We start from the raw sequence: 24,482 nt of genomic DNA, 5'->3' as shown, positions 1-24,482 counted from the left end.
CGTCAGAATCCCGCGCCGTGATTCACTTTTGCTGTGTAATAACAGATTGTACAGAGAAAGGTGGCTTGTGGTGTGTGAAGACATACAGCCTAAACATTCAAACGAAGTTGTAAGATGGAGTATTTAATTGGCATACAGGGACCAGACTTCGTCTTAGTTGCAGCTGATAATGTTGCGGCGAGCAGTATAATCCAGATGAAACATGGTAAGTCATTAGTTAGCATTGTAGCCTGTCGTAGCTAACGTTACCAAGAGGGAATGGGTTATGAGCATCAAGCACACAAGAATACATTTGCGATCACCCGGCTCATGTAATTTAGGCAAGAGTGTGTTTAGAGATTGATATTTAATCATTTGCATACCATAAGTTACAATAAACTACTCATGGACTAGTGTGTTCACAAAATGCTAGCAAATCCGAGCGAAGTAGCATGGCTAGTTTGCTAAGCCAGAAAACTCGCTTTGTTAGCGTTAGCATTGAATGACTAGACTGTCAGGCGTTTTCGGATAGATACACTTTAACTTATATCATTAGAAGTTAGTGTCAGATTGTTTTGGGTATGAAATATGAATTATATGAATTGTAATGAATTCCGTATTACATTATTTTTTCCTAATATTAGGCTAAGTGAAACAGTATATAGGAAGTTCTCCATCGGCAGCGCTTCATTCGTCAGTAACCATAATGAAAGTGAAAGTAATTTACGGCTTGGAATTTAAGTTAATATAATTCAGAATTGCTGTCATTTAACTTGAAGACAGAGGCCTGATGTAGTGAGATATCCTGAGGAAATATTTTAATAGTTTGATACATGGTCTTATATCCCTCAGTAAAAGACTCAAGTTTTAATTTGTCACTTGTCAGTTTCGGTAACGTTAACTGTGCAAAGCACATCTTTGACTTGTCTGTGACTGTTTGTTTTCAGACTACGATAAAATGTTCAAGCTGAGTGAAAAGATCCTTCTGCTGTGTGTGGGTGAGGCCGGTGATACTGTGCAGTTCGCAGAGTACATTCAGAAAAACGTGCAGCTCTATAAAATGAGAAACGGTGAGTGTTGTGTTCATTTTGGGGTGATGTCTATGTGGGGGTGGGTAGATGGAAGTATTTGAATTCGTCGTTTTGTGTCAAGTTAATAGGTCATATTGACGAGAGTAAATTGTGTTACTTTGGTTGTTTAGGTTACGAGCTTAGTCCAGCAGCAGCAGCCAACTTCACCAGAAAGAACCTGGCCGACTACTTGCGTAGCCGGGTGAGCATGCACTTTCTTCACTACGTGCTGTTGTACCATAACCAGCAATATATTACCACCACACGCCCATACTGACAGAGGTTATATTCTTGACATACACATCACCAGTACCACTGTACAATACATATCCACAGAAGACCACTGAAGATTGATGTTTTAAATTGTTTACCATGTTGTGAGTCGCTTTGGTTAAAAAGCGTCAGCCAAATGTAAAGTAATGATGTGTACCACTACACAGTACAGTACACACTACATTACTTTTTATAACACACAAACAAGCACATATTTTAATATATGAGACACATGCACGATATGATATGATTTTGTATGAACCATTATTTCACCCCCCTTGCCTTGAACAACCAATCCGCCACCTACCAAGATGCCTTTTACCCCTTTGAAGTCAGAACCTTTCAGATGTTTCTGATATCAGGCCATAATGTCTATTTTATCCTGATATAACTCGAAGCAATCCCAGTCATGTGTTGGACCCAGGCCTATATTGACATTTGCAATCCCAGAAATCATCTTGATAATCATAATGATAATTTTTGTCTCGACAAATTTGTAATTCCTGCCTCACAATGAATAGCCCACTTCTGTGTGTGAGTGAAATTGGTTGCATCTTTAACAGTAGGTAGCTACTGCTGCTTTGAATGAGTTATTTACGATGTCTGCTTCGTTAATAACATCATTGTATGGTAAGTAAAACTAGATAGAAATTAGTAGTCGTATTTGTAGAGTAGTATTTGAAATGTTTTGCTTCTTTTTATGTCAGGTTATGACAAAACAGTAGATGAGCATGCAACCAATTTCAATACAACATTCTATACAAATTATAATATTTTTAAGTTTCACTTAACATTACAGGAGTACACATAAGGCATCATTTGAAAGCTTGCTTTAGACACTTTTGATAGATGATCTCCGTTTCTATTAAACATTGCTTAAATGTTCAGTCAGTTTAAACTGTGGAAAGCCAGTGTGGTCTGGACTTCAGAGGGGTTAAAGTACCCATGGGCATTTTGAGATGGCAACAACAGTACACAATATACTGTTAAGTAACCAACTTGGAACAAAAATAGTTTTAAAAAAATAGTTATCACTAACACTAAAAAGTACTTGTCACTTGCTGAGAGACAGACAGGTGGAGAACAGCCCCCTTTCTAGAAACCTCTTCATGACAGTTAGCTGATTTAATTGTTTAATAATAAATACCTCCCAGTAATACACCTTGAAAATAAATGACTGTACCTAATATGACTGTAACACCTTACAAACGGCGGCGTCAAGACACATTTGAGTTCTACATCTGAGAACTAAGATTTCCAGCATGTAGACCTCAAATAGAACGCTTATGAGCGCTCATGCAATGTGTGCGTCCCTGCAGCAAGTGAAACTGGAGGTAACGTGGGCTAGAAGCAACAAGAGTTTAAACAACAACGTGGCTTCCACTATCAATGGAAAAAGCATAGAAACTGCTAATCATAATCTTTAAATTGACATTAATTGAGCTGGCTATATGCAACACAATTTATTTATTTTCCCCTTGCATATGTTTGGGTAGACTTCAAACGTTTTTGAATTTGAGCTTACAGTTCTGTCACTATTCTGTGTCCTTTACATTTATTTAATAGGTATTATTGATACCTCAACATTATAGGCTGCTGTCTGTTAGGCAATTTATTGTAGCCTGCTAACCCATATGCACAAAACATAATTTCTGAAATGATTTCTTGATTTATAACATGAGATACAGTATGCCTCCATGTAGGGTAGTGTTAAATAGTGAAGTGATAGCAGGTAAATCATGTAGGCCTACATGTCACATGAGCCACACATATGAGGGGCGGTGCTTTTTCTGTCCCTCCCAAACTACATTAAAATGGTGTGTTTAGCAATCAGAATTTCAAACAAAAATTCGGGGGAGAAACTCCCGGACACCAATATAGCCTAGTCCGCTCCCCTCTCAGAAAATACTTACAGCGTCCCTGTAGGGAGTGATTTATAATTTGGTCAGATTGTTTCATTTCCCTATCCCACAACCCCCACACTTTTAAAAAGCTTGATACACCTCTGTCCGCAAGTATGTGCCTCTTGTGTTCATGTGTTTATTGAATGCTGGTGTGACTGTATCTCCTGCTGTGTGGTCACAACTGGGAGGTGGAGTATCTGGGGTTAGTAGTGGGGGTGCTTTTGGCAGCTCAGGAGTGTGAGCCAGTCCCAGGGGACCAGCACGCCAGAGCTACACCCGTGGGTATCGGGCCCCTGATATCAGCCTCTCAGCCCTGCCACCTTTATGGCAGGGAGGAGGAGTCTACACACTTAGGTGTGTGTGTGTGTGTGTGTGTGTGTGTGTGTGTGTGTGTGTGTGTGTGTGTGTGTGTGTGTGTGTGTGTGTGTGTGTGTGTGTGTGTGTGTGTGTGTGTGTGTGTGTGTGTGTGTGTGTGTGTGTGTGTGTGTGTGTGCGCATAAGCATACCTACCTGTGTGTACATGTGCATAAGCATACCTACCTGTGTTTGTGTGTGTGAAAGAGACGCGGCGTGCCCATCTGTGCATAGCAGTCTGCCGCCCCTCCCCCTCTCTCCTAGGCCCTGACTGCTGTGGGCTAATTTGTTAGGGAGACTGTAGTCACCTCCTGTCACAATAGCAAAGGGGAGAAAATAATTACAAAAAACAATTAGTGGCTCTGATGAGGGAGTGTGGGAACAGGGGACTGGGTCCTCAAGTCAACATGCTGCTTCAACATGCACAGACACACTGCACTCTGACAAGCACGGACACACTAACTCTCACATTCACATGGCAGGGGCCTGCATTATAGTAAGCAGCCCTGTTGTAGCTTTTGTTGACCAGTATATCAGTATATATATATTCTATATATAGATAGATGTAGATATATAGATATAGATGTAGAAATATAGATATAGATAAAGATATAGATAGATAGATAGATAGATATAGATATCTGTCTAGAGGCGTGTGTGTGTGTGCATGTGTGTGTGTGTGTGCCAAAGCTTCAGGGTGGCTGCTGAAGGGGGGGGGGGGGATGGGTTGCAGGTGCTGTGTACCGCCAGAGCATTAAAAAACACCTGGGCCTTCGGGCACCCCAGGAGTATCACCAATCCCCCCCTCACCACCACGGACACACACACACACACACACACACACACACACACACACACACACACACACACACCCCTGAGTACCGGTGCTCCCTCAGACGTACTCCAGCTGCTCACAATCTCACACCGGCGGGATGGAGGATGGCGGGAGAGAGGAGGTCTAGGTAGATACGATGGGAAGAGGGAACGATGGGAGAGGGAAATGGAGTGTGACTGGGGTTGGGGGCTGGGGCATGGCGGGAGTGTGGGTCTGATGCCCGTCAGATATTCTGGCAGACAGATTTCCATATTTCCCTCTCCCAAGTTGTTGGATTGTCGCCACTTCGAGTTGTTTTAATTTTGTTTGTTGAGGTGCCAGTGTTTGCTTCACAGCCTGCTAAGATGTTTATAAATGTGAGAAATTCACTGTTGACTAAAGGCAATCTTGGCGTTTTTTTGGTGGATTACTATGATTAGCTTGAAGTGAGAAAGGGTTGGTAGTCTGTCTGGAAAGGGGAAAAAAGATCAGAACAAGTTGTGTATCTTTGGTATAAAAAATAAATTGTCTTCAACTAATGCTGTAGGTCTTACTGTCCACTCTGAATGATTCTTTCATTAGGTGATGGTCATTCCCATACATACTTTGTTCTATGGTGCTGATGCAAGCACTCACTAGTACACATGAAAGACATAAAACAGAGAAGTTCCCGAAGAGAGAGGTGCTAGTAGAAAAAAACAGTCGCCGTGTGAGAAGTGGTGTCACATGTCCTAAGAAAAGGAAGCACAGGAAAATACTTAATTTAAACTAAACAAAAAAGGAGGAGAGTGTGGGTGGGTGTGGATAGCTAACGATTGTGAGGGCCAGAGGTCTGTGTTGTAGCTGCAGGCCGTTACTGAACACACGTGCAGATCACCTCCAACAGGTGTGTGTGTGTGTGTGTGTGTGTGTGTGTGTGTGTGTGTGTGTGTGTGTGTGTGTGTGTGTGTGTGTGTGTGTGTGTGTGTGTGTGTGTGTGTGTGTGTGTGTGTGTGTGTGTGTGTGTGTGTGTGTGTGTGTGTGTGTGTGTGTGTGTGTGTGTGTGTGTGTGTGTGTTGTCTCAGGCCCCACTGCAGGGAACTAAGCAGAGATCGGTCTCATGCGTTAGACACACACAAATATAAATAAGCACACCAGTACGCACGCTGACATGCAAACGTATAGGACTGCGGCTAGTTTCTTACTTACATGAAGGGGGAGCGGAGTAGGGATAGGAGCCGGAGAGCGGAGTGGAGAAGTTTTAATGAGTGCTGGCATAACTCCAGGGCCGGGGGAGTATGTGGGGTAGGGGAAAGGGGTAGGAGCAGGAGTGAGGGGTGGTGGTGGGGGGCTTGTGCAGGAGCAGCGGGGTGCTGTCTTCCAGCAGATGTCACACTGCCTGTGACACCACGACCCCCCCAGACCCCAGAGCCACACACACACACACACAGCACCTCTCCGCAGGCTCACACGCCTCCCCAGAGCCCTGCTGCTTGTTGTGTTTTTTGTTTTTTTCCCCCTTCTCACTGGTTTTGTTCGTTCGTTTATGAGGCGACCGTTAATGAGAAACAGCGTCTGAGACGCCAACGGAGACACTCCAAACTTCTAATACTTTTAATCTTTCGCTTAGTTATATTTTCTTTTTCACTCAGTTTCTCTCCTTTTTTTTTGCTTCTCTCCTCCTCTCTCCTGCTGTGTCTTTTCCCTTCGCTCCTTTCCTTTTGTCCATCTCATCTTCTCTCTCTCTCTCTCTCTCTCTCTCTCTCTCTCTCTCTCTCTCTCTCTCTCTTTCTCTCCCTCTCTTTCTTTGTCCTGCTCTCATCTCATCCCGCGTTCCCTCTCTAGACCCCGTACCATGTGAACCTGCTCCTGGCTGGTTATGATGAGACGGATGGACCAGGCCTCTACTACATGGACTACCTGGCAGCTGTTGCCAAAGCCCCCTTTGCTGCCCATGGCTATGGTGCCTTCCTCACACTCTCCATCCTGGACAGATACTACAAACCAGGTGTGTCTGTCTGTCTCTTTCTGCCCACCCCACCCCCCCCCCCCCCCCCCCCCCTCCAGAGGGCAACCTACTTATGCCATTCTGCCTTTTTGATGTTTTGAGTTGATATATTTGATCAATTTGATGCTCTGAAGTCTTTGTATGTCTCTAACGTGTTTGCTTTCCTCTTCCTTCCAGATCTCACTCGTGAGGAGGCAGTAGAACTTCTCAAGAAGTGTGTAGAGGAGGTGAGCCGCCCCCCCCCCCCCCCCCCCACACACTCACTACACACACACACACACACACACACACACACAGCTTCTCAATCACTCCATTCCTACGCAGTCTGTACTGTACAGCAGATGTACTGCTACTTGTGTGATGTTTTTAATAAAGATGGAAACCATCAAAAGCACAGGAAGTTAGGAACCTTTTGAGGAACCCTCAAATGAATTGTTCCCCAGACCTTAGCGTGTGAGCTTGAGTTCTCACAAGTCTGCTGAACAGGTGCGGTGAAGACGAATACGTGTTTTGGGATGTAACACTCAACTCCCTTGCCCCCCCCCCCCCCTTTTCTCTCTCTCTCTCTCCTCCACAGCTGAACAAGCGTTTCATCCTGAATCTGCCCTCATTCAACGTGCGCCTGATTGACAAGGATGGCATCCACGACCTGGAGAAGCTTCCCCTGGGTGCTAAGTGACCTTCCGCTCCCGCCACCCAGTCCCTGTGTGATTTTTGTACTACACATATATCTGCCTATGTTCTAATAAAAGTCCTGTGCTGAAGTTCATGGGCTCGTGTGGTATCATTAACATCCAAGAGCTGCCTTCTGCCACTGTTCCTTTTGACTTTTCTTGTTTTCCTCAGAGAGCCTGTCTGTCACTCTTGTCACACACACACACACACACACGCATACACACCTACTCGTGCCGTTGTGAGTGCTCGTCGTTCGTGTTCCTGGAGAAGTGGTGTGTGCTCCACAGTGGTACAAGCGAGTGTTATAAATCACCATAACTGTCTCGTGTGTGTGTGTGTGTGTGTGTGTGTGTGTGGGGGGGGGTATAGTCTCCACTCTTGTTCACAGGCAGGTGATTAATAAACATTAAAACAGTCCCAGCTCACACGCACACAGAAGACACACACCCCAAGCGGAATTTCAGGAAGGGGGGAAGCATATGTTTGCCTGGAGGCAAACGGAGGCTGAGAATAGTCCCTGTGTGTGTGTGTGTCTGTGTCTGTGTGTGAGTTGGTGGCGGTGGGGGTCACAGGAAAACAGAAAAAGAAACAGTGTGAGGGGGGTTATTTACACATTTAGTTTGTGTGTATGTGTGTGTGAAGGTGGCAGGTAAGGTCTGAGGTGAGAGATTGCATTAGGAGAGGTACAGTAGCAGATGGCGGGTGTGACATGGGGAGCGGAACAGCGGTGTGTGGCCTGCGTGTGTGTGTGCAGCCTGGGGGCCGTTAGTTATGTCTGAATCTGGTCACAACACCGTAATGTAATCAAACTAGAGGGCCGTTTACTCCAAGAACGAAAACGATAACCGCAAAAAAGTGTGAATAACATTGAATTAATGAATATGAATTCTAAATTATATTAATTATAATGATAACGACATGAAGAATAATGTTATTTCACAACACTTTCAGAGCAATTTTAGAAAGATAAAATAATCAATCCATCAATTTGTACACATTCATCAATGAGAGGAGAGACTTTCCTTATCGTTACTAGCCATTGTGGACGCTTTTATCGTTATAGTTACCATGGTGTGAATGGCCCTTAGTGCTATTCATATCAACACATGCATAAATATTTGTGGGTTAGAAGTATTGAAGTGACCACACACCAGTTCACCCACCCCACAAATCAAAGGCTTACTTTATGTAATAATGGGGGGGAAATGTTTTCCAGAATTTATAATGAAAAATGTGTAATTAATGCAGTCTGTTTCATCTTTAATTTTTGTTTTTAAATTTGCAGACCATTGGCCTAATGACAACCCAGATCTGGATTTTTTTTTAATTAGTTGATGGCATGTTAGATCTTGTGAATGCAGAGAAGTCCAAGTTCCAAACCATCCTGCATGGGGCTACCTTTTTGAAAGTGCTGACAATTTGTCCTCTGGTGTTTTTTTGTTTTGCATCAACAGCCTAAAGTCATGATTAAAAAAAATAGTCAGTTCATTCCTAAAGTAGAAGTGTTAGAATTTGTGAATGTATGCCCCGGCCGTGGTGCAACTGGCTAGGGCACCTGCACCGTACGCCGGCGACCCGGGTTTGATTCACGCCCCGTGGTCCTTTCCGGATTCCACCCTTTTCTTTCCCACTCACTTCCTGTCATTCTCCACTATTCTATCTGATTAAAGGCATAAAAGGCCCAAAAAAATATACTAAAAAGAATTTGTGAATGTATTACAATTAGAAAGATTTGTGAGCCAAAGGTTATGAATATGCTTGAAAACTGGAATCACTTTTGCTGGTGCGATCTTCAGAAATTGTTTTAAATCATCTTTCAAATCATTATTAAGGAGATGATAACCATAACCGTACGAGGAATACACATACATTTATATAGGGTTAGAGTTTATGGTCACAATTTATGGGCTGGTTATTTGAGACTTATTTGGGAGGTTGTATAAAAGTTAGATGAGGCTTGTTTGAAATGCCTTATGCTTGTCCTTAATTTGTCACTATGTTGGGAAACCTGATAATAATGTTACACCAGGAAAACAAACAAGACAGTGCTCAGTCATCCAACTTTAATAATATATTACATTTATGTTTGTAATACAATAAGAACAGCAGTAATAACATAAATAATCATACAACAGGAAGTACAAAAGACACAAAAAATATTTTACATTACTAAATCCTTATTATATTGTTCCCAAAAATTAGATCCTGCTTGTTAGCTGCCAAGTCCTGCTAAGAGTCGGTACTCAGAGTTCCCCAGCAGGATCACACACGCATGCACGGCACAGATATCCAGAAGTTCACTTGCATGTGCATGTTGGGGACAAAACTGAGATCATGTATGAACATCGGGTGTGAGTACGTTGACATGATCCCCCAGAAGCAGCGGTGGCGGCGGCGTGTGTTTGCGTGTCTGTCGGAGGTTCTCAGTGGGTGCCACGGCGACCTCAAACCTCTCTCTTGGAGCCCACCGCTGCAGCTTGTATCAACCACATGCTTCACATTTAAGTGCTGCTCTGTTTTTGATCAGGCAGGAAGAAGGAAAGTCTGTAGGTCCAGCTGAGGGGAGGAGGAGGGGGGGGGGGGGGTGTCTGGGTCCTACTTGCGGTGTTTGAGCTCCTTATCGTGGCCCCGGCCCCCCTCGCTCTTGTCCAGGACCTTCAGCGCCTCCTGCAGGTAGCTCTGGAAGGCGGTGAGTGCGGCACAGATCGCGGGGCCCCCGAAGCCGTGGGTGAGCAGGCTGAAGTGGGTCAGGCTGCTCTGGACGCCCGACTCCAGGCACGGCACCGGTCGGCTCGCTCCCAGAGGAGAGCGGTCCTGAGACATCAGCTCCACAAACTCCTTACACACCTCCCTGATGAAGAGGAGAGAGAAGATTAGCGATATGTGGGTCAGCAGCAGTGAGTGGTTTCTATGTGTGTGCCACACTGGTGTGTGTGTGGGTGTGTGTGGCATGTGTTTAAGTAGGTGACTCACTTGGTGGCAATCAGCATGCTTCGTCTTGTGGGCAGCTGTTCGGGGTCACCATGGCGACACAGGTACTCTGCCGTGGCCCTGGCGGGAAACTCAGTCTCACACACGTAACCGAAATCCCGAGCAAGGTGCACCGCCTCACCTGTGGAAACGTAGGACAACATGAGGATTGTGAGTGCGTGTGAGTAAAGTGTCAGAACTGGTGCCCTAAGGGTGTGTACTTCTGAGTTTAGATTACACATTTTAGAACACTGATCCTGTTGTGGTAGTCTGATTATACATTATTCCATATATTTCCTTTATATTTAGATATAGGTTAGTCATTGAAACTTCTTTTAATCTGTTTGCTCATAATTAGGGGTGACATTATGAGAAGCTGTTTAATTTGTTGATGTCTTTCTAAGATATCTGACTAAATCACCTCACCACAGGCAAATCACTCTAAGTATGACATAATATTTGATATCAAAATGATTTTGTGTGTGTGCGCATAAGATTTACAAAAGCCAATTACGAAATTCAATCTGTATACTGTTCTATACACTAATGGGCATCTCTATGAATGGTCATGTCTGTATGTGTGTCTGTCTGCTTACCCTCCACCAGTGATGTGAGGAGAGTGACATTGGCTGCTTTGCGGCGTCCAGCAGGCAGGTTCAAGCCGATCTTCTCCAGGCGCTCCCGAAGGCAGCGGCCGCCATTCTTAGATTTTGCCCTGAGGACCGGAGAGTTTGTGTGAGCATTTGTGTGCGTGTGTAATTGCCCACGTCAACTTTCTTTTTGCCAAGACTTTTGTTGCACTGACTCAGAAAGTACGTATGCACATGCACTCAATTAAAAGCAAACTCGTACATCTCAAACTCCCTCTCTTTCATGAAGCTGAATCAAAATTGCTTTTATTTGCAACGAGGAATTTTTACTTAGTGACACTGAAAATGCCCTGTCCAAATGCTTTCAAACTCATCCAACTCTTTCTCTCCATGATGCTCTACTACAGCATTGGACTCTGTCTTGTGTCTCTTTCTGGGTGTTTGTCAGTGTCAGTGTCCTTTATATGCATCCATAGACTCACCTGCGTAAGACTCCACCCAGTAGTGATGCGTTGAGGCATTCAGGTGGGGCCAGGCGTCTCTGCACCTCTCCCACGGTGACCTTGTACTTGGAGGTGGAGCTGAGGAGGGATAGACGGCCGGGCACCGTGCAGAAGACCTCCGCCGGGTTGGACACACCGCCCAGAGCCATGCCGTCCTTACTGAAGGTCAGCGCCGACAGGGTGGAGCCATTCAGCTTTGAAGGTATGGGCACTGGGGAGAAAGAGAGAGAGAGAAGGGAGGGGGGGGGGTTAATAAATCATGTTTGTACATGATCTACATATTGGAGTTATACAACCCAGTCTCTGCACACTTTTATGTAAACAAATGTGCACATTCAGCACCCTGGCTCTCCTGGTTTTGTAAAAACAAGTCTAGTGGTGTGCTCTTTACCACCCTGCACACTCTACAAGGTTAAATAACAGGTTAAGTGTACATTTTATCAATGACCAACGCATTGTATTTTTCTATGATAGAATAGTGACTACATGTCACTGAGTTTGAGAGTTTAGCAAATGCACTGCAGAGCATTCATGTTCTGTTTCCAATTCTCTGTTTGCATGTAAACAAATTAAATTGTAATTCTTAAAACACCTACACACTGAGAACATTTCACATTGAGCAATCATGTGCTATGCACCTGCTTAAGTATGTGTGTGTGTGTGTGCTTAGAATTGGCTGTGACATCAGAACGTGTCATCAATGAGAGAGATATTTCCCAAGCCAAGCCTTTGATGACAGATGATTAAGATTTAAGATGCCATTCAAGCCCTAATAATAATCAGTGTTGACATGGAAACGGAGTGGCGTTGACTAGTAATTTGAACTGTGGCATCTTTGTTACATCATCCTTTAAAACGTTAATTTGTTTTCAGGAGAACAGCCGACTAATCGCACACATCCCTTGAGCTTTCGCTGTGTGGGAAGACTATTCAGTAGAATCTAGAGATTTCTCTGTGTGTGTGTCTGTGTGTGCACGTGAGTGTGTGTGTGTGTGTGCATGTGTGTGTGTTTGTTCGCATCTGTGTGTTTATGTCTGTGTATATGAAAATAACCCTAGCCACGATCAATCCCTTTTTTCCTCTGGTTGGCTCAGTGTTTACAAAAACCTGTATCTGTAGAACTGGTGCGTAACATACGTATCTGTATGTGTGTGTTTATAACAGTATCTTTGTCAGGCTTACTCTTGGCAGTGTGAGTGTGTGTGTGTGTATTTGTGTGTGTGTGTGCGCGCGCATGCATGCTTGTGTATGTGTGTATGTGTGTGTGTACGTGTGTGTGTACATGTGTGTGTACGAGTGTGTATGTACGCTGTGTGTCGCTCCGTGGGCGGTGTGCAGCTCTTAGCGACACCCCACTGTGCAAAAGGGATACACACACACACACACACACACACACACACACACACTCACACACACACAGACACACACACACACCGTGGACTCAGCGAGCCCATTCACAGCCCGCTCTCCTCTCCCTCTCCTTCCCCCCCCCCCCCTCCACAGATCTGGTTATTCTTGTGGGCTTTGGATTGTTCTCCTCTTAAATCCCCGTGGCTGAGAGAAAGCTTCTCTAATTGACGCATTCTGTTCTCCTTGCAAAGGTGCCGAACACAGCCAAGGCTTGAGCAGAGCATAAATGTAGTTTATCCACAGTGGAACAAGCATATGCACACAACACAGTACGTTCCTGAGACACAGAACTTCAGAGTGGTGAGCCCCTGAATCTCAGTTTGGTCCTCTCTAGTTTTCTTATGTTCTATAAAAATCCATTTCTTGGTATTTCAGCGGAATGATCACTCTGTGAATAACTCATAACTCCCTCCCTCCTACCACCCCCAACCACCACCACCACTCTCATATGACTGTTCATTAAACAGCTCGCCTTAGGGGGAGACTACAGCAGAGTACTGCAAGATTTCTGTACTTCAAATGAAACACCAAAATGGAATTATTTATACAGTGTGTGTGTGTGTGTGTGTGTGTGTGTGTGTGTGTGTGTGTATTTTGGATTTCTGGCTACATTTTGAGTGGCTGGTGTTGATAGCCTCACCTTTCTTTATGACAGAGTGGTCCAAAACCCCGAGTGCTGAAGCCTCCTCCATTGCCTGTGCAGATAAAGAGAGAATGTACTCTATGTAAGTGTATAAGAAAGAGATGGAGTGTGTGTTAATTTAACACACGCCTTATCCCTCTTCTGCTCTGTGGCTACAAAAAAAACACTCTTCAAAAACTCTGTCTGGGGTCTTTACAGTTTGGCTATATGTACATTTAAATATAATTTACACTTTGGTTTTGTACTGGTGGATTTGGGGGAATTTGTTTTCTTCTCTTTCCTTCTTTTTGTTAATGAGAAATTGACAAGAAAATTCTTTTCATTCTCAATATGTCATATACTGTATATGAAATCCTTGAAGAAAATATCTCTGTTTTTCAAATGTAGCAGAAATACGCAGAAATGGACTTCCAGAAATACATTCTTAATTAGATACATCCAATAGACTGGTTTTGGTTATATGAAATTAACATTTGAAGCATATGGAGTGTAAAACGTAATGACTACGAGACCTATTCCAATTTGTATTTTTAAAAGTTTATAATATATTAACCTATTATATGTATTATTATTGCCTTTTGGTCTCTCTATATATTCTTTTTCTATTAGTTTCAGAGTATAAGTAGCCTGCCGTTTATTTAAAACTGTCTGCATTTATAATGAAAATGATTCAATCATATCCCATATCTACATATAACGTCTGCATTGATTGCAAAAATATTTCGACTACACATAAAAATTTCGACTAAAGCAATTACTCGTATCACAAATTACCCCTTATTATTATTTTCAATAAATAGGAAAGAGTTTGTCCTCTTGTCGTAATTTAATGTAAGACTAAATGTTTCAAGAGAGAGAGAGAGAGAGTCAACAATGAAAAACGGAATCAGCGCACCAGTTTCAGCAACTCTGACACAGAGTTGTTCAGTTGCTGCACCTGCTCACGCAAGTGTCTGGAGTTTTGGTTACTGTGTCTGCATTTAAAACAGTCAAGAATATTGACCGGTGCAATACATTACAACTCGGACAGATTATTTTATCATCATGACTACATTTTTCTTCCAAGTTATTTGCAATAGCCTACATTTAAAACAAGACTAGACGCACGGAAAATAATTTAAATGTTATGCCATTTTAGTTCAGAAATTGAATTCGCGTTAGAATGAAATTCTAAAATAACCCCTTTTTACTTTTGGTAGGCCTATCGAATATTTTAGTTGGGCTTAATGCTATGTGAAACATTTTTTCCTGAAACGAAAAAGCCTAGGATGGCTATAGCTACTTGCGAAAATCTAATTTTATGGAACTGGTTGTAAAGCGAATGCTAGTTATAATCATATACACTTAAGTTGTACTAAATTATATATTACATCTGAGAATCATAGTTTGTGTGACGGTAGGGAATCTAACACTCTGATGCGGCAAAGAATTTTGAAATTATGAGTTTTGCAGTCGTTAGTGATAACTTAGGCGCTAACCCAAACCTGTCGAAACTATGATTTTACAGTGAAATACCTAACCCAGTTATTATGGTGAAATCACATTTTTTTAGTCACCATTGTTTCATATAAAATTGTATTTAATCTTCTTTACGCACTCTCTCCAAGCTTACCAGACTCGTGAGTGCACACACCTGCATATCTTCCAGGCTGTGATGTCCCGCGTGCATCCCGAGAGGACTCTCCCCCAATGCAGCCGCGCCCTCTCCCAGCCCGTGCAGTAGCCGTGGGACCCCAGGGTACTCCCGCCGCGGGTCGAGACTTAACGCCCTTTGGGACTGGGACAGCAGTGCGCCCTCCTCTGAGCGTGACCGCTGAGAGTGCCACGCGGCCTGTTGCTGATGGAGTGAGCTGATGGAGTTGTAGGGCTCCGGCAGGTGCGGGTACGCGGAGTCCTGGCTCTGTGAGAAGGACAGCGAGGACTGCGGGTAGGGTGGTGGGAAGTAGGGTGGCTGGAAGTCCGATGCTGGGGTGTGACACAAGGGGGGCGCAGAGGAATAGGCAGCCTGGTTGAGGGAAGACAACTGGGAGAGACGGCCGCTCGGTGAGGAACCGGTCAGTCCGTCCGCGCGCTCCTGTGCGTAACAGAGAATGTTTATCAGAACCACCACATTTATAATATCTTCTAGCATTTTATAGCCCTACACAGGGCTTGTGAACACAATTGTATTTGGATTGAGAACAAAACATGCAAACATGAAACCTGATGAATAAGTAGAATTTGGTTTTACAGGATACTTGACAGTTGTATACTTTAAGACATTAAGCGAGTTAACTGCTGGAACGGACTCAGACATGTAATTGCAAAGAGTAGGCTAAAACTGACGAATAATATCAAGTCTTATCTGAATGTTCTAAAAGTAAAGTATTTAATAACTTGTTTGATGCACGACGCGGGAATGCAGCCCCAAACATTCCGAACACTCCCCATTCAATGCGCATTTACACTGGAATCCATTCGATTTTCTAAAGCTAGGTCATTGAAATCAATCACACTGCAGAAGTGAAAACACATTAATCGGGCTCGTGAAACATTCCAGTCCAGAGAAATTTAAATATATAAAGGATAGGCCGATAGATCTGAATTAGACACCATATCTGAGACATTCCAAATGTATTTTAACGTCTGCAGGCTCTTGAAAAGTCCCTATTTAATGATTATGGTTTAAACAAACTATTGGTTTTATAACGAAGTCTCCATATTTTATTTATTTCCTATGAAGTGTAACTCAGTTTTCTCATCTCATATATTCCAACAATTCGTCAGGCATCTGGAATCAGACACTTAACTGCCTTATTGCTAGTGTCCAAGCTTAAGTTGAGACCTCGCAAATACGACCTGACAGGAGTGTCACGGGCCAGAATGGATGCGTGGTGCTGAGCTGACTCACCATCGCTGAGTAAGTGTGGACTAACATCTGGAACTCGCAATTCCCAATTCGGATATCCTGTGTGCGTCAAAGTCCTGGAGAGTAGGCTACAGCAATCTAAAACCCACGCTGGCTCATCTGGTTATTGTGTCCATTCGGCTCGAACTCGATCTTCGTTGCGCACTTTGTTGTCTTATTCACGCGCTAGTTCTAAACGTGTGCTGACAAAGGCTGTAGGAATATCATGCGTCCCCGTGTCTCTCCATGCGCGCTACTTATAGTTTTCTGCACGACTCGCTCTGACCGGGGGAGGGGTCTTGAGCTGGCAGTTTAAAGAGATATTCTTTCATTCATTTATTTGATCTTTAATATATCACTTCCATGGTTGGGTAAGCCTACTTTTGAGATAAGTAAATATAAGGAAAAATCAACGCACTTATATATGTTCTGAATTGAAAATGTTCCATTGTCATACCGAGTATCAAGACCAACAACACACATATAAACGTTGATATTAATTCCCCAAATTCCAAGAATCTGTTATCTTTGCGGGTCAAAACGTTTGACAAAGTAGAGAAACGTGTATTACCTGAATGCCGTAAGGTTCGGTTTTGCTCCGTGATTTCCACAGCATGTTGGCGCAGTTGTGTTTGATTTTCGGCACAGGAGGTTGCGTGTTACGCGCAGAAGTAACAAGGACTGAGTAGCTAAGTTAGGGAGCCTCACGAGTTTTGTTCACAACTCAGGGACAGGGGCTGGGATGCGCTGTGGGGGTGGGGTGGGGGCAGGTGGAGGAGCAAACAAAACAGTGGAGTGGGGGTTCTGTGAACAAAAACATGTAAAGGGGAGCAGAATTGTTTAACTTTAAACACATTGGGGTTGCAGTGCAACAAAACATGGTGGGCTTGCAGCCCAGCTTATTTGTGGCGCATGCACTGCCCTTTAGTAGGTCCTTCTTACACACCCCTCTATAGCCATATCAGTAACATCCAGGGTCAAAACACAGGTGTCATTACTTGTCCAAATACTACAGAAAAGCAATACCATACAGAAATGTCATTTACAATTAAACTTCAGGTCTATTAAACATTTTAATTTTAATTACTAGTTATGTCATCAAGGCCCTGGCCAGACCACGTCAATACTAAAAACATTAAATATTTACATTTCATACAGGCAAAGTTTTTGAAAGAGACAGTCAAGGGTCATGATGATCTTTTGTTAGTTGAAGAGAGCACTCTCTTGAGCCTGGCCGCATCATTAGAGTGCCTTTTATTAAAATGAAGATGCAGCGCCACTCTGTGGTCATTTACTGGTAGTGCACCATCGCTTGTGGGCATCATTTGTGGGTACACAAGAGAAATCAGTAATTGTAAATATGAACACAGAGAGTTAGGTATACGATTACAATACAAACACTATTTATTTTGTTCAGATGAAATACAAAACAATCTATAAAAGAGATTTAGTCAGTCTCTGTAGTAGCAGTTCAATCACTGACTCTGCATTTCAGTATATGTTTAGCCAGGATGAGTTTGTGCTTGTATGTCTTGTATGTTTGGCTGGTTTGTGTCCCTTGTATCCATTTTTTCTGTGTACGTGTGTGGCAAACATGATGCATGATGCCTCTATTCATGTGAGTGTTCACTGAGATACTGCGCGTCTGAGCTGTTTCATGTCCTTCAGACAGCTGGCCTGTCCCCCCCTCAGCTCCTCTCTGATCTCGTCCCTGCAGGCAGGACACATCTGAGCCAGAGCACACAGCGCCTCCTGCAGGGCTTCCAGTGTCGGTGCATCAGTCCGGCTTCCTCTAATGCCGAGTGTGGATAGGATGTTGGCCAGCCAGCTCTGTTCCCTGACCAGTGCCGTGAGTCCTGGGCGACCCCTAAAGCAAGCGCCCAGGGCCTGCAGACTGAGGCTCCACAGCTCCCCGACCTCACCCCATCCCTCTTCCCATGCAGCAGCCACAGAACCAGGTTGAGAACCATGCGCAGAACCCAGAGCACCAAGTAGGAACCGCAGTGCCGCACTGAAGAATCGCCGTTCACCAGGATCAGTCAGGTCTAAAACGTACATAAAACACAGTGCATATTTTAAACCTAGCACACATCACGTACCTAAACACAGGAATGTGCAGTGTTTATGATGCATGTATTTTTGTGATGATTATGCATTTTAAAATACAAAATAGTATTTTGTAATTTGTATTTTATTGGGTTGAGGAAAATGGCTGCGTATTTTGTATCAAAATACTTTATAGGTGTGTATTTTAGTAGTTTAAAACTACTGCCAAATATTTTTAGTAAAACCAATACTTTTGGTGATGTGATGACAACATAAAAATGGAATTCAATGAATGTAGCATCTGACTGACTGGTGCGGACTTCGTAATTTGCCCAGACCTTGTGATCAGAATATTGAGATTCAGGAAGATGATCTGATGCAAGATGAGTAACGTGTAGGTTACTCTCTATCTATCTCTCTCTCTCACACACACACACACACACACACACACACACACACACCCTCTCTCACACCAACCCACATGGTTACTTTACACTTGTTTGCCTGTTTTCGGTAGAACTTTAGAACAGGTTTGACTGTGATGTGTACGTGTTCTCCAAAGCTAAACACAAGGCACCTTTTTGAGCAATGTTTCTAGGCAATCAATGTTCCTGAGTATTGTTGTTCTGGCACGTTCCATTTGATACTGGGCAACGTATTTTTCTTGAGAACTTTAATCAGGCATGTAATAGACCTCTGAAGTTTGCCTACAAAAAAGAACCAAAACGATCCGGTTGTTGATTGAAGCTAACTACCTATGGCAAGTTGCATTGCAAGTTAGCTCTGGGGTAGCAAAAATCTAAGTGTGCCGCCTTCACGTACCGGAGATCACAGTATCCACTCGAAAGCAGAGAACAAAAGTGTGTTCAGGAAAACATCTGCATTTCAGACTTTTTCATCCCCGTGAGAGTTTAACAGGTGCAATAATTCAAAATCCCCATGTTATTTTCCCATAGGAAAAATTGCTAGATACCAGATGTCAAAGATGAATTATTTGTAGGCGAACTTCAGAGGTCTATTAGGCTTGAATTAATTAGGCATGTAACAGGACTAGTAACATGATCATCCAATCGGAACACATAGAACCAGTTAGGTGGTTGCCCTGCAACACTGCTCAAAAAGTTGACCCATGTATCACCTAAAGAAACACAACGAAAAATGTATATTTATGTCCCTTGGCGTCAATATAACACCATACATACTAAAATGGTACCTAGTTAGTTAAAAACCAACTAAAAGGGTCATGGTCCTACCTGATCATCAGAGTTACACAGTGCAATATCAAGCATTATGCATTGGCAATGTCAGAGACTTAATTCTCCGTATTATATGTTTTAAGGTAATAGTACTGTATTGTGTTGCTTTAAACCCACATTCTGAGGCTCTAAAATAGGTTCTGCGGTTAGTTTCTACCACTTGACAAGTTCAGTTGTGACTTTTTGAATACATCTCTGATATAGTATTTAGGCTATGAGATGTAACAGGCACGTCAGCATAGTTGATCTGTTGACAGTTTGCAGATTTATGGCATGTTTTGTAGGCAGAGAAAAGCTGTTGCTCTCAAACACTGTCCACTTAATCAACAGTCAGTGTACTGATGAAGGGATTAAATAGACAGATATGGAAGGTTTGATGCTACCTTTGTGAGTGATTTCATGCTACTTTTTTGACATTGTGTTTATGATAAAATACAGGTGATATTAGACAACAAATCAGTACCAACAGAGAAAATGTAAATACATTTAGGTAATTAGCCATCTGATAGTTTTAAAAGTATTTTTCATTAAAGGGCTGACTTACCAGAGGGCGTGACTTTTGTTCTACCCAACATGAGCCCAAGTGTACAGAAATTGGCTGCGAGCACGAGGAGGCGTGGCTTATGCAGGAGAAGAGGAAGTGCTTCATCTAAAAGCTTCTGTAGCTCTGAGAATGAAGGGTCTTTCCTGGAGATTACAGAACACAAACAACACTCAAACACTGGCCCTTTTTACTGGTAAACAACAACCATCATATCCGCCACGTCAAAAGAAAAGCCAGACACTCCCCGGGAAAATACATGGGCTGTTTTTGATATACAAAATACATGGGCTGTTTCTGATATTTTTAAACCCAGCAAGGCAAACGTCACGTTACAGCTAAATTAATTACAGGTTAGGCTATTAGCTTGTCGAGTTGAGACTGCCTACACTGTATGAACAAATGACCGCTAAAAATAGGCTTTAACAAATTAGAATTGATGGTATATTCATTTTACAAGTGATTACAAATGAAACCTACATAATGAATAATTTAATTTGGAACAGCTTTTCAAAGGTAGTCTCTGGTGTCTACTGACTACAGTTCACTCCATTTGAAGGTATAAAATAGGCTGAGCTGCTGCAAAGATGTTGATGTTTAAAACCCAGATATTTGGTGGATAGATTAATTTAGGTAGTAAGAATGTATAGATTACTGTAACTGCACCTAAGCAAAATAATAAAGAATTTAGCAAGGGGGTATGCCATTTTAGTTAATCTAATTATCGTCGCAACTGTGCAGCAAAAAAGGTTGCATATGGGTAAGTCTGTAGGTCCTGTTAAAGATGGGAACACACTGGCTGAATAGCGAAGCATTCCTGTACCGGTCCCTTTTACCTGGGTAGTGGGCCATGTAAGTGACATTGTATAGAACGCGGGTAATTATCGGAAAATAAGTCCCGACAGGGCGAACAGGACCCCGACGAGCCTTGCTTCATCCTGAAGGGACTTATTTTCCGATAATGGCCGGTGTTCTATACATTATCGCGCTTATTACACTGCTACTTGACAAAACGAAAAAATAAACCACATGATATGACTATATTTATTAGTTACCGTTTTATCGTGCATTTGCTGAGAAACAGATAGTTCGCAACACACGCTGAACTTGAATCAAACATTCTTTAGAACACAGCTGATCAACCGTCTGCTTTCACTTTTGAATGAAGTTCCAATGCAAGAAGTGACCGGACTACTTGCGGAGTGATATGAAAGATGTGAATATCATGCACAAAACCCATTTTCCTTGACAGCGGTCTGTTCTACTTAGCAACGGTCTGTTACCAGGAAATAGCAGACCACCAAACTTTGGGAAGGCCCATTCAAGTGAATGGAGCATTCTGCAGCATTAGGAAAGAGCCGTGTAATAAATACCAGTAATGGAAATGGAACTTATAACTACCTGACTTTGTCCGGCTCTGTGACGGCAATGTTGAGTAGAGCAGAGCAGGCCGTCTCCAGGGCAGGGTCTCGTCTTTGGGCCTTGACTTCCTGCTTCTGCAGCCCCTCCCATCCCCTCTGGAGGAGGCCAATCAGCAGAGAGAGCAAATCCAGAGACAGCAGCACCTGCCGAGGGCCCTCCTCAGCAGTCAGGTGGCACAGTGCAGGAAGCAGATATCTGCAGTGGACGAGGGAAGATTCACTTGCCTATTCCACTTTTAAATGCAATGCATACATCCTGTGCTACTTAGGTAAAACAGAAACACTCAAAACACAGATCTACATAGAACACGTCTGAGCAATAGCTTATCGGCCATTTTTGTGAAAAAAAGAAAATGATGGATGATCTGTACCTGAGAGCATGTTCTCCTGTCCACTTGTTTTTTGGTGACCCTGGGCCCATTGACATATCTGCCATCCAGCTAGACAGGTCCCTCAAATCACCGCCTCCCTGCAGGTGATCTCTGGAGTATCCAATCAGGAAAGGCAGCAGTGAGGTCACTTCCTCTTTCAGACAGGACGTCTCTTCTGCCAGCCAGGCACACAGACAGCGAAAGGTGGCAAAGACGAAGGGGTCACCATGGCGACTCTGCTCGACCTGATGGAAACAAGAACAGCATGGGTTACGTGATTAGGGGGTGTATGCTTGTTAATGTTTCACTAACCTTTGGAGAGGTGGTTTGTTCATTTGTAAAGGTTGGAGACTCTCCAATGAGGAGTTAGTTCAAATGTTTTTTGCATTTAGGTCCTGTATTACGGTGTTACTTATTGACTAATGTTATTAGCGTCTCATGCAATCCGTTTTGTTATGCTCACCTGTTTTAGGTAGAAGATGACGGCAGAAAAGGCTTCCTCAAGAATGCCCAGTACCTGCCTGCTCTGCTGCAGGCTAAGCCCAGGGAGAGAAGTCTGTGACTGGACAGAGCTGTCGTCGAGTCCCTGGCTGCAGGCCTGCTCCATTGCCGCCTCCATGATGCGATAGCACGCAGTGAGCCAGTGCTGGAGGTCCAGGGACATGTCTGTTCCGGGTGGCTCCTCCAGACCCATCCGCACCTCAACACAGGCCCGATTCACCAGCAGACAGCAGAACCGGGGAGGCCCGACGCAGTCCCAGCCACACAGGTCCAGCAGGCAGGCCGAGAGCGCTAGCACCGGACCCAGCTGGCGAGTGCTGAGCTTGGACTGAACCAGCGGCCTCACGGCAGCCCAGAGCTCTACGGCCAACCTCTTTAGCTCCCCACTCTCCAGCAACCCTTCCTGTGGTGGCAAGAACTGCACCAGCTCTGCACACAGCTCCAGCCGCTGATGCTCTTTGGCCTGGCAAAATTCATGGCTCAACCTTTCCAGCACCGCTCTCAGCTGGGCCGAGTGCCTCTCCCAAGCCTGCAGGCCAAGCTGTGAGAGCAGAAGTCCAAGCAAGGGACGGCCTCTCTGGCCGCTCAGGGTTTGGCTCTGTCCAATGGCTCGGCACAGCGCTGGTATTGCCCCACGGGTCAACAGCCTCTCTGGTCCTCCCGATACCACCGACACTGCCTCTAGAACTTGGTAGCAGTCTGAAGCCAGCGCCTCGTTGAGCACAACCGCCGAGCTAGGGGATGTCTGACCGCCAGATTCTTCTCCAGCAACTTCTGGTGGGGAGGGCTGAGATGATTGCGCACTGTGGTCACCATTGCACTTGCTTGGAGACGCCCCAGTCTCTTTCTGCTGGCTGGTTTGGGGGGTGCGCTGTTTTTGCGGCTTCCAGGTAGGACCATCTGAGAGCAGCCCGAGGAGCATAGGCAAGGTGCTGAGCATCTGTTGGTGCTGTGCCATGTCAGGGTCGGTGCTCAAGGCAGCCAGCAGAGCCGAGCCTAAAGAGAGTAGCTCCTGAGCAGGCAGACCAGAGCTAGTGTCCCCTCTTACGGCCGTCACCAGGAGACGGGCAGGCAGGTTCAGCCCCACTGCCTCAAATACACGTCGCAGTGTCACACGGTCTAATTGACTTGCTGGACACACACGTGTGATCTACGGAGAGGAGACCAGACCAGACCTAATGTTTAACACGCTGCAAACTCTTATCATCCACCAAAATCCATCTCTAACACATCATGCATAATATTTCTCTTACAAACAATTTCAAAAGGTCATGAATGTTATAGTGGTGCTTCATAGTAACAGGATAGTGTATTGAATCAGCTCAAGCATTTTTACCAGGAGAAGGGCAGCTAATGTCTGGCTGTCATTCTTGGCATGGGAAAGCGCATGAAGACATCGTTCCAGCATCTCCTTCTGATCTTGAGAGAGACTGTCACCAGACGCCGCCGAGAGTCCCTCCATCTCGTCTGCTCCGGGAACACTAGGGCACCCGGATACATCCATTACCATCATGGACCTATCGCACAAAGAAACATCAACGTAAACTCTCCAAACCTGCAGTAAATAATGCTCAACTTGTCTGGTTCTTTGAATAATTTAGAGAAATTGTTTCTTATTAATTCAACATTTCGTGGACAGTCCAGGACATCAAAACGTCCCAATTAAAACTATTGAAATCTAACCGTCTGTCACATGGTGTCAAACAGGACCTCGCCAGTTAGAAATCTGGCACAAAATTCAGTTTAAATGAGTTTCACAGTTCTATGATAACACTTTTTTAAGTAAATGCAGAAATCATATGGACATACAAAAACACACGTAGAGGCGATATGAAGCTACTCACGTTTTCAGAGGAGACACAACACAACCACAAACATCAACGTCTATTCAACGCCTGAACGGAAGAATTCACCATGAGCGGAAATACGTAACCAACATAATATATAAAAATTTAGACATAGTTATAAATTATAAATTGAGCACTGTTGAAATGGCAATAAGAAGCCACACAAACAACTTGGCACAAATACAATATGTTTTACAAGTGCGTAGAAAAGACATGCTTAACACGCCATTTTTTTAGTCACGTGAGTGTGAATGACTGAATAAATGTTTTGCAATTGTTCAGTGGCACCATTCTGATCTCTCGTATTTAAAAAATAATCAAGATATTCTGTCAGAATAACACAACATTCCACATGAAATGATTAAATGTGATTTACTGAAGGACTTCTTAAAGGTTACACGATGTACCAGCGGCATATTCGGGGCGGAAGTGCATGAGAT

The 24,482-nt window shown here is 43.9% G+C and overlaps 3 protein-coding genes across 5 annotated transcripts; 1 reads left to right on the top strand and 2 right to left on the bottom strand.

Annotated features, from left to right (window-relative positions):
- On the top strand, positions 1–7,145 carry psmb2 (proteasome 20S subunit beta 2). The gene is made up of 6 exons (XM_076301526.1): positions 1–205; positions 927–1,049; positions 1,181–1,251; positions 6,219–6,381; positions 6,559–6,608; positions 6,959–7,145. The coding sequence occupies exons 1-6, from the start codon at positions 115–117 to the stop codon at positions 7,058–7,060; spliced, it is 600 nt and encodes a 199-aa protein (XP_076157641.1). The 5' UTR covers positions 1–114; the 3' UTR covers positions 7,061–7,145.
- Positions 7,146–9,253: 2,108 nt separating this feature from the next.
- On the bottom strand, positions 9,254–16,985 carry tfap2e (transcription factor AP-2 epsilon). Its single transcript, XM_076301525.1, has 7 exons — positions 16,631–16,985; positions 14,806–15,246; positions 13,170–13,224; positions 11,099–11,330; positions 10,623–10,741; positions 10,030–10,168; positions 9,254–9,907 (listed from the first exon to the last, which is right to left on the bottom strand). The coding sequence occupies exons 1-7, from the start codon at positions 16,673–16,675 to the stop codon at positions 9,652–9,654; spliced, it is 1,287 nt and encodes a 428-aa protein (XP_076157640.1). The 5' UTR covers positions 16,676–16,985; the 3' UTR covers positions 9,254–9,651.
- Positions 16,986–17,440: 455 nt separating this feature from the next.
- Positions 17,441–24,457, bottom strand: ncdn (neurochondrin). 3 transcript variants are annotated; one of them, XM_076301523.1, is made up of 8 exons: positions 24,419–24,457; positions 24,040–24,090; positions 23,532–23,712; positions 22,158–23,345; positions 21,695–21,939; positions 21,304–21,519; positions 19,906–20,048; positions 17,441–18,104 (listed from the first exon to the last, which is right to left on the bottom strand). In XM_076301523.1, exons 3-8 carry the CDS (start codon positions 23,706–23,708, stop codon positions 17,686–17,688), a joined length of 2,388 nt encoding a protein of 795 aa, XP_076157638.1. In that variant the 5' UTR covers positions 23,709–23,712; positions 24,040–24,090; positions 24,419–24,457; the 3' UTR covers positions 17,441–17,685. The 3 variants fall into 3 exon arrangements, with proteins under 3 accessions (XP_076157638.1, XP_076157637.1, XP_076157639.1); XM_076301522.1 differs by lacking the exon at positions 24,419–24,457 and having other exon boundaries at positions 24,040–24,399; XM_076301524.1 differs by lacking the exons at positions 24,040–24,090; positions 24,419–24,457 and having other exon boundaries at positions 23,532–24,026.
- Positions 24,458–24,482: the final 25 nt, after the last annotated feature.

Source organism: Alosa pseudoharengus, unplaced genomic scaffold (assembly GCF_046254945.1).
Source record: "Alosa pseudoharengus isolate Yale_2024_CS ecotype anadromous, Long Island Sound unplaced genomic scaffold, YU_APseudo_1.1 YU_APseudo_1.1_scf_23, whole genome shotgun sequence".
Classification (NCBI taxonomy): domain Eukaryota; kingdom Metazoa; phylum Chordata; class Actinopteri; order Clupeiformes; family Clupeidae; genus Alosa; species Alosa pseudoharengus.
The sequence above is the reverse complement of the archived record's forward strand: the minus strand, read 5'-3'. Positions and strand labels throughout refer to the sequence as shown.

Excerpts from the sequence above, each read along its gene's own strand:
- psmb2 (XM_076301526.1), top strand. The coding sequence starts at position 115 with ATGGAGTATTTAATTGGCATACAGGGACCAGACTTCGTCTTAGTTGCA. Across the intron at positions 6,382-6,558 it reads GGACAGATACTACAAACCAG|ATCTCACTCGTGAGGAGGCA; the intron begins GTGTGTCTGTCT and ends TCTTCCTTCCAG. Across the intron at positions 6,609-6,958 it reads TCAAGAAGTGTGTAGAGGAG|CTGAACAAGCGTTTCATCCT; the intron begins GTGAGCCGCCCC and ends TCTCCTCCACAG.
- tfap2e (XM_076301525.1), bottom strand. The coding sequence starts at position 16,675 with ATGCTGTGGAAATCACGGAGCAAAACCGAACCTTACGGCATTCAG. Across the intron at positions 15,247-16,630 it reads CCGAACCTTACGGCATTCAG|GAGCGCGCGGACGGACTGAC; the intron begins GTAATACACGTT and ends TGTTACGCACAG. Across the intron at positions 10,742-11,098 it reads CTGGGTGGAGTCTTACGCAG|GGCAAAATCTAAGAATGGCG; the intron begins GTGAGTCTATGG and ends TCCGGTCCTCAG.
- ncdn (XM_076301523.1), bottom strand. The coding sequence starts at position 23,708 with ATGATGGTAATGGATGTATCCGGGTGCCCTAGTGTTCCCGGAGCAGAC. Across the intron at positions 23,346-23,531 it reads CATTAGCTGCCCTTCTCCTG|ATCACACGTGTGTGTCCAGC; the intron begins GTAAAAATGCTT and ends TCCTCTCCGTAG. Across the intron at positions 21,520-21,694 it reads ACAGGAGAACATGCTCTCAG|ATATCTGCTTCCTGCACTGT; the intron begins GTACAGATCATC and ends CGTCCACTGCAG.